This window comes from Callithrix jacchus, chromosome 19 (genome assembly GCF_049354715.1).
Source record: "Callithrix jacchus isolate 240 chromosome 19, calJac240_pri, whole genome shotgun sequence".
Lineage (NCBI taxonomy): Eukaryota > Metazoa > Chordata > Mammalia > Primates > Cebidae > Callithrix > Callithrix jacchus.
The window spans coordinates 52,550,593-52,564,746 of NC_133520.1; the positions used below are offsets into that span (position 1 = coordinate 52,550,593).

At 39.5% G+C, this 14,154-nt stretch overlaps 1 protein-coding gene across 13 annotated transcripts in view; it reads left to right on the plus strand.

Moving 5' to 3' along the window:
- Positions 1 to 14,154, plus strand: part of SIPA1L2 (signal induced proliferation associated 1 like 2) — a 233,577-nt gene that overhangs the window by 165,643 nt on the left and 53,780 nt on the right. For all 13 annotated transcript variants that reach the window (XM_035281006.3, XM_078357316.1, XM_054248189.2 and 10 more), the window contains 2 exons: positions 3,671 to 4,247; positions 7,857 to 8,131. In XM_035281006.3, the coding sequence (XP_035136897.1) occupies positions 3,671 to 4,247; positions 7,857 to 8,131 (852 nt within the window). The remainder of the gene's footprint in view (positions 1 to 3,670; positions 4,248 to 7,856; positions 8,132 to 14,154) is intronic.

The following is a 14,154-nucleotide window of genomic DNA, read 5'->3' on the forward strand; positions in this document are numbered from 1 at the left end:
TCTTAAAGAATCAATAATAATCTTCAGTAATCCTGTAGTCAGATGAATTCCATAACATTTCATGAAGCTATCCTTACTCCTATCACATATGGTTGGCATGCCCACATTTTATAAAAACACCTTAGTAGTCTGTTTCATGTGATACTCTTCTAAATATTCCAATGGAGAAATAAATTTATTAAAATAATTTCCAGGGAAATGATATAGTCCAGCTCTATAGTTCTCTTAAATTTTGCTATGTCCTAGCCCAGAGATGTATTTTAAAGGACTGGATGGTTCCCACACACCCTGGCAAGCTCCCGTGAAAGCTGTTTTTCTCCTGAGCTTTGTGTGGGTGTTGAGTGGCAGCATATTCTTGCTGACAGGGACCCACAGTACCAGTGCCAATTTGTGGACCTTGCAGCTGTCAAAAGGGCTCTGGAGTTGAGATCACCTCCTCTAATGAAACGTGTGCAGCCTGTCAGGTGTACCTGCCTGAGCAGAGGACCACACTCCCACCCTACAGAGGGAGTCAGGCCTCCGCCATGAACGCAGCAGAATGCTCGAGCAGTCATGCTGAGTCCACTGGAACTGGAAGAAATGAGGCAACGCCTCCAAAGCCCCTTGAAACATCTCGTTTTTAGTCTGAAAATTTTTAAAAAGCAGACATAACAAATTGCCCATTTCTTTATAAAAAGACTTGTTAATTTGTAGCCAATGTTTAACTCAGGGATTTATGTTTTTATGTACTGTCCAAGATAAACTCTTTGCAAAATGCTCAGTAACGGAATGAGAATAGGCTTGGTAGCTCACAGAGAATTAAAAGTAGAGAGATATCTACAGAAAATGATGACTGCCATTTATTAGAAAATTTAATATGTAACATCTGACAAAAAATTAGGTGACAGAGCTAAATCTATGAGAGTAATAGTGATAACAGCAACAATTTGGATAATAGAAGCTTTACATGCATCATTTTCTATCATCCTTACAGTGGGCTTTTGGGGATGATACTATTTTACCTTCCACTTTACAGATGAGGGCAGAGAGGCACTGAAGGATTATGTATTTAGCCCAGTCACTCAGGAGATGGTAGAGCTGAATTCCGTTACCTGACTCCAGTTTGCTCAAACACCAGAAGGCCTTATTAAAACCCTTTCATGTGCATATTAAGGAATGCTTATCTTTCTATGTTTGCTTTTGCTGGAGGGGCCTAAATATCGAAATCATTAACAAATGCTTTTGAATCATTTGGGTAAAATAAGGAGCTCTGATACAAGTTTTTGTTTCTACACATTGGGAATTATCAGAATCTGTTAAAAGAATATTTCTTCTGAACTTGACTCTACTTGAAATGTTGGGAATCATGGGAGCTTTTGTACCCAATGATCTCTAATTGATTCCCGTACCCAGAATGTCATAACAATCATGAAATAGTCATGCTTAACATTCTACTGCTTTTCTTGTACAACTTTGAGATGTACAAGAATACCATTTATTAAACAAGAATATGGCATACATTGTAGAGAGAATCTCCAAGTAGATATTAGTCTATAATTTGATACAAAAAGAGTTTTCCTAATATATAATGGAGTCACTGTGTCTCTCTTATTCACTATGTGACACCACAGTGGAGCATATTTAGATATAAGAAACTTCCCCTGATATTGTAACTTAAGTGCGTACAAAGTGCAGTGAGAGGTCAGAGGTTAGCATGAGATCTAAAGAGTTAATGCAAAGAAGTAATACACTAGAGTGCCAGATGACATTTGGCCACCTCAGCATTCCGTGGGTCAAATGCTGCTAGAAATCTGGACTCATTTTTGTAAGAGAGAACCAAATTTAGGAACAGAGATATATTGGCTTATACCCAGTATTTGCAGGGCAGGTTGCAGTGAACAGAGAGGCCCTTTGAGCTCATTGACAGTGAAGAGAAGAGAAGCCACAGGGTATGATTAGACTAATCACAAGTCCAAACAGGCAGCTTTGGGACCAGTCTCCCAGAGTTAACATGGAGGATTAATTCATTCCCAGTCTTGAATGGCATCCTGAGGATGGTGGTGAGGGGGAAATGGGCCACATCTGATCCCTGGCAGCATCAACCTCTGTGATGTTTTTAAGGACCTTCCCTTCATGTTAAGGACATAAGTCAAGTTTCCCCACAGACATACCCTCTTGTGTGGTATATATACTACCATAAAGCACCACTAGGTGCTATTCATGAGTTTGGTTTATCTGTCCCAAAGCAAAGCAGTCATTCCTTTCCCTTTCATCTCGGTGAAGGCCCCATCTAGCCAGCTGTCTGTCTGGCTGCTAGAGGTGATTAACTCTGCTGAAGAGGGTGCAGATTAAAGCACAAGTGAGAGACACTGGAACCTGTGATTTTTCTAAAGGCTAATCAACCACATTTCAGAAGGGAGTTTGCATCTGACAGAACAAATTTGGATAAAATGTTTTTATTCCTTAATTTACCTTTTAGAATTTTCCACAATGATGAAAACAAAACAAAGATTGCTTCCTTTCTTTATTCCAACATAGAAAATATTAGCCTGGGCAGATATGGAATTAGTACAGATTCTTGGTCTGTGGTAGCTACTAAGTAATTGGGGTGTTCCCAGTGCTGCCTGTGATACAGGATCCATTCATTCACTTACTCCTCTTAATCCTTCCTTTGTTAATTCATTAATCCACTCTATAATTTATCTTATTCAGAAGAGGGTGTGAGATAACTAAAGCAATTCTCTGATGTAGGGGAGCAGTATTGGTTTTAATAGATTAAGATGGTTATTAACACTATACATTTGATCTCTTCAATCCCTGAGATCTCTTAAAATATTGCTCCCATAAAACCTTCATTTAGATATTCAAAATGTGAACACGTAAAGTGAGCATTTTCTTTAAAAAAAAAAGTGACACTTAAATTTTGGGCCCTTATAAGTATGATCACTCTGTCTCATGTCATTGAACCCCATGCAGCTAACTTGGGCTAAACCCACTTTGGTCGGAAGTGTTACTGTTTTTCCCAGTGATAACCAGCCCCACAGGGTTATAGAGTGCCAGCCTGCTTATTCCACACGCTGTGGATCTGCTACCCCTGTATTAGTCTGGTAGCACTGCCATACTAATACCACAGGCCAGGTGGCTTACACAGTAGACGTTTATTTTCTCATAGTTCTGGAGGCTACAAGTCTAAGATCAAGGTGTCAGCAAGGGTTGGTTTCTCCTGAGGCCTCTCCCTTGACTTATAGAGATGGCCATCTTCTCCTTGTGTCTTCATGTGGCTTCTTTCTGTGTGTATACATCCCTGGTGTCTCTTTGTAAGCCCAAATTTTCTCCTCTTATAAGGACACCAGTCAGTTGGATCAGGGCCCACCCTAATGGCTTCACTTTAACTCAGTCACCTCCTTAAGAGTTCTATCTCTAGATAGTGTCGCCTTCCCAGAAACTATGGATTACCTTGTCAACATGTGGATTTTGAGAGGGACAGAATTCAGCCCATTATACCTCCTGTCTACTAAGTTTAAAACATTTTGCTTAAAGAACAACAAACCCTGGGTTCCAGAAATAGAAGAACAAGAACCTGCAGAATAAACTACTTAAGTTCAAAGTGTGTATGTATGCCAAATTCGTAAACATAAGTATTATGGTATCATAGCTCATCTCATTTTGTTTCTGTTTTTTCTTTCCTCAGTGTTGGAGTTTCTAGATCAAAAGATGTGCCACCATTTGGCCCACCGATTCCCAAAGGTGTAACTTTTCCAAAGTCAGCTGTCTTCCGGGACTTCCTTTTAGCCAAAGTAATCAATGCAGAAAATGCAGCCCATAAATCGGAGAAGTTTCGTGCGATGGCCACTCGAACAAGGCAAGAGTACCTGAAAGATCTGGCGGAGAACTTTGTCACAACTGCCACTGTGGATACTTCTGTGAAGTTCAGCTTCATTACACTGGGCGCAAAGAAAAAGGAGAAAGTCAAGCCAAGGAAGGATGCCCACTTGTTTAGCATTGGAGCCATCATGTGGCATGTGATAGCACGGGACTTCGGCCAGTCTGCTGACATCGAATGTCTTCTTGGGATTTCCAATGAGTTCGTCATGTTGATTGAAAAGGATTCCAAGAACGTTGTATTTAACTGTTCCTGCAGGGATGTTATTGGGTGGACATCTGGATTAATGAGTATCAAAGTGTTTTACGAAAGAGGAGAATGTATCCTCCTGTCCTCAGTAGACAACTGTGCTGAAGACATAAGGGAAATTGTTCAGCGATTAGTAGTAAGTACATGTTTTCTATTTTCCCACCATCCTTGCTTGCAATTCCAGATTCAAAATAGCTTTCACCTGGGAAATCCTACCATGATTATAGCAATTAGGGAATGCATTACTATTTCCTGCGGATACAGAGCTTAATTTTAAATGCTGGATCCTTTTGAGGAGTTGTTGAATACGTGAACGGTGGAGAAGCAACCATCATAAATTGATTGGGAAAGAAAAGCCAACCTGCAAAAGGGAAATATTAAGATGTATTTTAATAGCATTTGAAGGAAAAACAGAATTGTCTAGATAGAATGTTTATGAAGGCTGACATACATACCTTCCCATTGGGTAATTAACAACAGAATTGCTGTTGACTATATGAATGATGAGTCCTATTTGCCATTTCAGCTCTGGGCATATTTATACAGCAAGTATTTTTGTTTAATGTGCCAGATTAAATACATTATTAGTCTTAGAACCACAGTTTCTTAAGAAAGTTTTTCAGAATTACACATTAATTTAGAAAGGCTTTTTAAAAGTCAGATATAAAAAAGATTTTCATGTATGCGATTTTTAGGCAAAACCCTTATATTTTATCCATGGTGTTCAATTTCTGCTCCCAATTTTAACAAAATAAGATTTAGATTTTAGTTTGAGCATATAAAATAAAGTAGTAAGAATAAAACTGTTTCCAGTTTTTACTTGTGATAATATAAGAAAAAAAACATGCTTTGACAATAGAATTTCTTGTGCGTAAATTTTCTCCCAAGAGTGATTTTTTTTTAATTAGAAAAGGTTTAGTTCATTATGGATCATGAAAAACAAAGGAGAAATTATATCCATTTCTTGCCCCCTTTCCTACCACCAAATATAAATCTCCCTTTTGTTATTAGATACTGTGTATAAGAAAAGGTAAAATCAGGGCAGTGTCTGTTAGCCTTGGAAAAGTAATTTCATTACTATTTACAGTAAAGGGTCTCAGTATGTTCAACAGTATTAATCAGGTATATGTGTGCAAGCCTAGATATGAGTTTGGGGTGATTAAGTAAATGATTAGTTTTTATGCCTAGAGAATTGACTTGAGTTATAATGATGAGTCTCTGGATGCATTGCGCTTTTGCTAATTGCAAATACTTCTTTTTAGCATATCCACCAAATCATCATAATCTCTGCCTCTGAAAATACAACACAAATACCACTTCACCAGCCACCAAAATGTACTTTCCATGGATATTTACATGGGCTGTTATACATTTGCTATTCCATGGACCCGATCCTATTTTCCTAGAAAAGTGTATTGCTAGTGTGACCAAGATACACAATGTTACAAATACATTTTAGAAATTATATTCTGTGTCTAGAATGACTTGCACCATGAGCTACCGGAAACAAACGAAAGCAAAAACTGTTGAAGGGATTCAGTTGTAAGGGTTGGTACAGAATGGTAGTAACAGAAGTGGGAAGAAAGAGATGGATGCAGTCATGGTGGAGATGCTGAGAATGCCTGCCCCTCTGGCAGATGGTTAACTCAATGTCCATTCTCAGGTGATGGAAAGTGGAACTAAAGTGTCTGTCTTGCAGGTAACAGGGCAGGAAAGGAATGAGTTGTTCCCAGAGGGCAAGGCAGGGTTCACTTCACAGATGTACAACCTATGCAGTCACACAGGGACCCACTCTCAGAAGAGTTCGTGCTTGGTTGAATGCTCTGCTCTTGCCCTTTTGAAATTCTTAATAATTTTTTAATGAAGAGCCCTCCATTTTAATTTTTCTTGGGGCCTCACAAATTACATAGCCAGTCCTGGCTAGGAGACTACAATTTTTGTGTGATAATTGGGTCCATGGAAGAAGTATGTGAGGAAGTACAAATACCTGGAGAACACCTTCCTTCAGACTTTGGGGATGTTAGGAAGCAATAAACAGAGGGGATAAAGAAATAGCAAAAAGACAAAGTAGGGGAGGTGGCAGGTGATTGGAGGAAATGAGCCGAAGAGCCAGAGCTGGAGGACTCTGGAAAGGCTCAGCCAATAACTCTTCAGTCTAATACATGGATGTTAAATTTCAACTGACAATGCATTGGTATTTGAGAGAAGACTGAGTACATGTTATGTGTAGTCTTTTAATAGTATTGCTTAGAACAGAGTTGAAAAAGAAGTGAACAAAATTTATTTGTGTTATTTCAGTTGACTTCAGTTCGTGACTTTAGAAATGTCAATATTCTAAAACTTCACCACTAACTAAAATCAGCAGTCCCTTTCCACATTTTGCTGAGTCCTGAACTGTCATACCTGTCTGGGAAAAGCTGATTGTCATGGTCTGCACTTGTGGTAACCATAGAAACATCAGACACAGTGGTGATACATGAAGCAGCCCCAGTCCCACAGCTGTACTTACTGTCATAGGTCTTATTAAATAGGTATCTGTGTATTCAGAGCATGTTTCATAGAAATGGAGCATTCATTAAACTGAAACTTCATACATTGCCTCTGGGCTTTTGGGAATAGGAGTATCATACCTCTCAACTTGAAATTTCCCACAAACAGATGATGTCATAGTCATCAAATGGCATTTAATGAGCCCATGTTTTTCTTTTATTGCATGTAAAGTGTCCTCAGTGAGTGCTTTTGAGGGCTGCATTTGTAGTGCTTTAATGTACCAAGTGGGATGCAAACCACCATTCTGTCATGTACCTTTTCGTGGGATGGCTGTTGACTCTCACTCTCGGGTAAGGTATATACACTGGGGCTTTCACTGCTTGGGGTTGCCTTCAGCCCCCAGGGGAGAGGCCCAGTGGAGGAGAGGCAGCCCATAGGCACAGAGGGTCTTTCTGCTGCCTGCCAGAGCACTATCCTACACACTTGCCTTGTGAACAGTTGGCCAAAGAGTCTGGCTGGCCTGCCCTCACCATGGATCTGAGTGGCCGTCACCACCCAGGCAAGCACAGGCAATTGTGTGTCATCAGGAGAGGGACCTTAGGGAGCAGAACAGGACCTCCACAGTATGTCCCCAGGGCTGAGGCAGAGAGAACATTGAGAGTTTTCTTAAAACTCTTTGTGCTATTGCCCTTCCTGGACCTAGGAGTGGGATCTTGAGTGTTAGCTTTCAAGTGCCTTGGGGCATTTTTCTTTGTTTGGGATGAATACATCGTCTAATGGTTTTGGTGTTTGCTGACTGAAACTTTTAGTGGCCTCCAAAGTCTTTACGTGTTTTCCATTTCTGTACTCCATCTAGAATAGTGAGATTTGTATGTTTAAAAGCCAAGTCAGTAGGAGAATTATCTGAGCCCATCTGAAGCTCCCAAGCTCTGGGTCAGTGACATCTAAGAAAGCAGGACACCTGTATCAAGAAGAGATACGATTTAGAATGAAGAATGACACCACCGTTGTATTTCTGTTATTTTATTTGCACTTGATGCTGATGTTAATCGTGATAAGCTCTGAACTTAAATATGTCCTTTTCCTGTCACTTGGACAGTTTGAGGAAAAGGCAGAGAGAGATGGGCTAGGCTGTGAGGGCCCAAGGGAGAGAGAGGGCTGGCATGGAGGCCTGTACGTGCACCTTTGCTTCCTAGAGCCCCGTGGCAGCTTGGGATGCAAGAAGGGCATCTCTAAATGTCTCCTTCCCTTTTAGATAGTGACGAGAGGCTGCGAGACTGTGGAAATGACCCTGAGGAGGAATGGGCTGGGTCAGCTTGGATTCCATGTGAATTTTGAAGGAATTGTTGCAGATGTGGAACCTTTTGGCTTTGCCTGGAAGGCTGGCCTTCGCCAAGGGAGCCGCCTTGTGGAGATCTGCAAAGTAGCCGTGGCCACTCTCACCCACGAGCAGATGATTGACCTGCTCCGTACTTCTGTGACTGTGAAGGTGGTCATCATCCAGCCCCACGATGATGGCTCCCCCCGAAGGTAAGGCATGGGAGGCACACAAGTAATGTGCACTCCTCCTTTGCCTCCGTAGCAGGTGGCTGTCCTGACTGCTCTGCAAGGTCCTCAGAAAATGCAGTCAAGTGCATCTTTGTACAGTGTTGTTGGGATGTCACTCATTTGTACAGTGTTGGGATGTCACTCATTTGAGCAATTGAAAAAGAACTTTAAAATATTTAGTAAGTGATAAAAAGTAATTTTCTAAGCAATTTAATGGGACATTGACTACATAAAAGCTGAGCTATTCTGAACTAAGGCAAAGGACACCTGATTGGTTGCCCTGGACCAGTCAGACTTACATCTAAGAGGAGATACCCTGCATCACAGCTCAGCCTTGAGCACATTAAATACTTAATTATTCAGTTAGAATTCCCTTCCATAGCATGAAGTAATTTATTATTTAAAAAATATTAACTAGATCAATACTTGTAGGTATAGAAGAAGATGGGAACAGCCAATGTACTGTGTGTGCTGAATACTCCATTCTACAAACTGAAGCTTGCAAGGTGTTGAACTGATTCGGGGTATTGTCATAAACTGTCAAGAGAAATAGATGAAAAGAAATGGTGGACTTGGAAGGCTCAGAGCTGGATAGCTGGAGGGCTGGGATAAGAAGGGGTTAGAAAGCAGTACCGTCCATTACTAACAGAAGGTAATCACGCCCAACATAAAGAGAATCTTAGACCAAAATGAGAGAGAATGCTAATTAAGAAGGAGCCAGTCATTCAGGCTGTGGCCCACTGCTTGTTGTAATGCATGCCTGGTAGTATCTAGAGCACCTTCTGTCTTCATTCCCAAATGGAGTTCCTGGAGGCAGCCGTAAGAGCTCTGGCTTTTGAGAGAGAAAGTATGCTTAGAATCCAGCCATTTGCTGTGTGGCCTGGGGTAACTCATACACCCTGTCTAAGCCTCATTTACTCTCTATGAGATGGGATTATTATATTGCCTACCTCCTATGATTTCTATGAATTTTTTTTTTTTTTTTGAGACGGAGTTTTACTCTTGTTACCCAGGCTGGAGTGCAATGGCGTGATCTCGGCTCACCGCAACCTCCGCCTCCTGGGTTCAGGCAATTCTCCTGCCTCAGCCTCCTGAGTAGCTGGGATTACAGGCACGTGCCACCGTGCCCAGCTAATTTTTTGTATTTTTAGTAGAGACGGGGTTTCACCGTGTTGACCAGGATGGTCTCGATCTGTTGACCTCGTGATGATTTCTATGAATATTAAATAAAATATGTAAAGCTCTTAGAACCTTCTAGAATAATTACCCCCACACATTTTATTTTAAAAACTAAAACTAGGCTGGGCGCTATGGTTCACGCCTGTAATCCCAGCACTTTGGGAGGTTGGGATGGGCAGATTGCTTGAGCCTAGGAGTTCAAGACCAGCCTGGGCAATATGGCAAAACCCCATCTCTGCAAAAATTAGCCAGGTGTGGTGGTGTGCACTTATAGTCCCAGCTATTCAGGAGGGGAAGTTGAGAGGATCCCTTGAGCCTGGGAGGTTGAGGCTACAGTGAGCTGAGATCATGCCATCACTCCAGCATGGACGACAGAGTGAGACTGCATCTCAGATAATAATCATAAATAAGACTTTAGCATATTCATTTTAATTTGTTTCATATTAAAAAAGAAATTCTTATTATCCAAAGGTAGTAGGATTATTGGGTCTACTTTCTGGACTTAGGGACCTAGGTCATGCTTTCTCCTTTCTCTGTCTCCTTTCTTCATCCTTTAAGCCAGCACTATCCTTTAGCACTTTCTGCAGTGATCTATATCTGTACTGTTCAGAGCAGTAGCCACAAACCACATGTGGCCATTACATACATGAACTATAGTGCGAGTTAGAAAACAAATTTTTCCTTTTAGTTAACTGATACTTTAATTGGCCATGTGTTGCTTGTGGCTGCCATATTGTATAGATCAGCTAAACCACAATCTTCTTTTAGGAAAAACAAACAAATGCTTATACTGTCTTCCTCTGTGGTTAATGTACAAAATCTTGCAAAAATCTCTATTAGTTATCTTACCATTTGCCTCCAACCTCACTTTCTGTGTCCTTGTTTCCTGCATTTGCCCAGTATGTTTATAAAATAAGAATTTAAGAAAGTAAAATTTCTCATTAGAGAGTCAGTCTCACGTTAAGATGTTTTTTATTGCCCTGCCTGATGCTGTCTGGTTGAATCTATCCGCTCTTTGAGAGGCCCATGAATCACATGTACTACTATCAGTGCAAAGAAAATAAAGATAAAAAATAAATTTATTAAAAATGCATCTTGGAAATACCAAAAGGCAAATCTTTTGGGCCTCAGAAGCTAAAATATTGTATATATTTTTATAGTATATTTTCCAGCCATTTATTGGAAATTTTTTCATAGAGTAAGATTTCTGTCATCTTCCTTAGTAGAAATATAGATTTTTAATTCTTAGGATGAGAATCAGTCTTTTATCTGTCCTAGCAGCGGGTTACTATAGAATTGGACAAAAATGCACATTCTTTGGGTTGAAAATAACGTTTCCTGCCTATTTCAGTGTTGGTCTATTGTTATTTAGTAAGAAATGTTTAAAGCTTTCATGAGATCTGTTTAATAAAAATGGTAAAATTGTCATTATATATGGTATTTAGAAATACAATTTAGGAAATAGAATTTTCTAAGAAATACTGAATTGTTTTTCAGCTAAAACAAACAACTACAATTTAAAATTCCAGCAGCTATTATCATTTTATCCAAGGACATGTTTTTCCTCTAAGGAGTCAGTTATCTCCCTTGGTCTACACATAATTAATTATTTGTTTTAAATGCAAATTCTCTTATTGGAACTAGGCAAGATATTTATTTAAAGATTTTGCCCTTGCTTCCTAGGAGCCTCATTAATGTCATTCCCTAAACATACAAGTTTTTTTCTCCCGATTAATCTGTAATAACCGTCTTTGAACCTTGGCCAGAAGGATTAGAATTAGTTATTTGTCCAGTAGCAACATTCCAAAATTGGCACACCCATCACCCACATTCCTGCAAGTCATGAAGGCTTTAAGCCTAGGCTGTATCATTTAAAAGTCTTTCAATTCAGTTTTCCAATTTTCTGTGAATCTGAATTTATAAATTTCTAAATCCTTATTTTTGTTAGTTTTGATTTGTTTTCTGCCTGCAACTGTCTGGGTGCCCTGATAAAAGTACTTGCTGTTGTCAGACAACCTCTCATAACCAGACACCACCCTCACAATACCAGCCCTTTGCCTTAGACCGCAAGTGTAAGTATGAAATGTCATTTTCAGTTTCACCTTTGCACTCAGCATGTTTAGCCTTCTGCATTATTAGATTTGATAAACTGTAGAGGCGGGGCTAAGGGGTAATGGGTAGAACTTCACTCATTTTAAAATTTAAAATATAAACCCTTTAAACTAAACATCCTTTAGTATCATTAACCCTATAGCAACACATACCAGGATGTGCCTCAAGCTAAAGCTATACATTTGACTTGTGGCATGGAAAATGACCTCCATCTTTCACAAATGGGCTCTTAGTGCTTGTCAGGGAGGGGAAATATTATTTAAATGGATATATATATACATGTGTGTGTATGTGTGTATATAAATTTTTAAAAGTCATTTTTAATATAAACACGATGAAGACTGCAAAAATAGCTAAATTAAGGAATTATGAGATATTTTAGTCTTCATAAATGTTGTGAAAAATGCTTTCGTTCATTTTTGCCATTTATCAGCTCCCTATTTATCATACCAGGATATCACTAAGAAAATCATTTGAACGGGAGCCCAGCTGCTCCTGTGGGCAGCATGAGCAGCCCGTCATTTAATAGACAGTGTCTCTTGTCCTCAGGTCAAAAGGTGTTTGGTTCTGACTCAGAAGCTGATGGATTAAATGAAGTCTTTAGTAGGAAAAGTACTTATTCATATGTTGAATCCAAAGCCACCTGTGTTTTGAAGTCCCAAAAAAGTGTTTATGTTAAATCTAAAGCTACCTGAGTTTTTGCAATCCTGTTTGCCAGCCTAAGGGAGGTGACAGTCCAGCTTGTCCCTCAGCTTGAAGGGAAGTCAGAGCCATTTTGAGTTTTCTTTGTGGAGTTGCAGGGAACACTGAGCAGGGAGCATAGCCCTTGAGGGACACTTATTAACTGATCTAGTGCTGGGATTGGATCCTGGAGGGAATTCATAGACACTGGGAATGAGAGGCAAGAAGCAGTTTGGGAATAGCACTCTTCCAATGGAAGTGAGGTTCGGTGTTACTCAGGCAGTCTCTGTGGCAAAGATGGAGAGTTGCTGATGCTGGAGATGCTCAATTAAGGTCTTTCTTGTTTTTGCAAGAGATAATTTACAGCCACTGCTATGGCCCCCGCCTCTGGCCGTCAAAGGTGACTGACATTCTATCACTGTCATTTTAAGGAAAGCATATGAACCTGAAAGGCTGATTTAAAGGAAATAACAACTCATCAGAATTATGCATGAGTTGTTATATAATGTGAGTGAATTTAGTAAATATGTCCAATAAAAATGGAAATGAAATTCCTTGCTGCAGTGCATCTGTTTTGTGTGATTTTTTCATACTTCGTTGATATACTGTCCAAGACATTTTTCTGTATAATGCAAAACATTGGAAATTTTCTCATGTTATCATGAGTCTAAATTATTACTCTCTCATCATTCTATAAAATTAAAACTTTATGTCCTCATCTCCTGTTTTGCCGTATGTTGCCTGATCATTCAACTCCCTGAAGTATGCCGAGAGGAGAATATGGAAATAGAAGGAAAACCCAATTTTGTCAGTTTAACAGCTTTTATTTTTATATGTATATCTACACACATACATATATGAAATAGATGGTGAGCTGAAATCTGGACTCAAGTGAGCTTTTTATTTTTTTTATTTTTTCTCCATGCTTTATCCCATTTATTATTATTCATTACAAAGCAGACTTTCTCTTTCCAGGTTTTAGATTCAAGGGGTACATGTGCAGGTGTGTTACATGGGTAAATTGTGTGTCATGGGGGTTTGGTGTACAGCTAATTTTGTCACCCAGGTAATCAGCGTGCTACCCAGCAGGTAGTTTTTTTATCCTCACCCTTCTCTCACCTTTCACCCTCAAGTAGGCTCTGATGTCTGTTGTTCCCTTCTTTCTGTCCATGTGTATTCAGTGTGTAGCTCCCCTTGTAAGCCAGAACATGGCAGCATTTCGTTTTCTGTGCCCATGTTAATTTGCTTAGGAGAATGGCCTCTGGCTCCACCCATGTTGCTGCAGAATACACGATTTTATTTTTCCTATGGCTGTGTAGTTTTCCATGGTGTATGTGCACCACATTTTCTTTATCCAGACCGCTGTTGATGAGCATCTAGGTTGATCACATGTCTTTGTTGTTATAGTGCTGCAAAGAACGTATGCGTGCGTGTGTCTCAAGGGGACTTTTATATTAGATTTCCAATTTATTTGTATGGATAATAAAAATTAATTATGTCTAGTATTGTCTTATGGACCCTTTGGTAATGAATTTTGATAAGAAATTTGAAAACAATGCAGAACAAAGGTAACCTAAAGTACAATCACTATTCTGAGTCCTCTGCCAGTTCCTCCAATATAACGTTCACATTGTTCTCTCACTTCCTAAAGTAAGAACATAGGATTATAGAATTTAAAGTAGATTGCCTTGCATTTACTCATTCATTCATTCAGTCATTCACTCTTAACCAGTTTGTGCTGAGCACAAGGGCTATTAAAATGGATAGGACAGATGCAATCTGACTTTCATGAACTCCTTTTAGTCTTTCTGGTTTTCTGTAATACAGTAGTACTTATTCATATTTTGGCTATTTAGAAGCGATTTTCTCAGCTTATAGCAACAACTTACTACTTAATAATAAATGTCTCAAAGTAGTGTAGAAAACACTGTCACCCTCTCCAATTAATAATCTACACTTCAGTGCCCACATGGTTTTTCATTTTGAATGTTGCAATATTACCATCACAGTAGCAGGAATGCAGAGGGTAATGG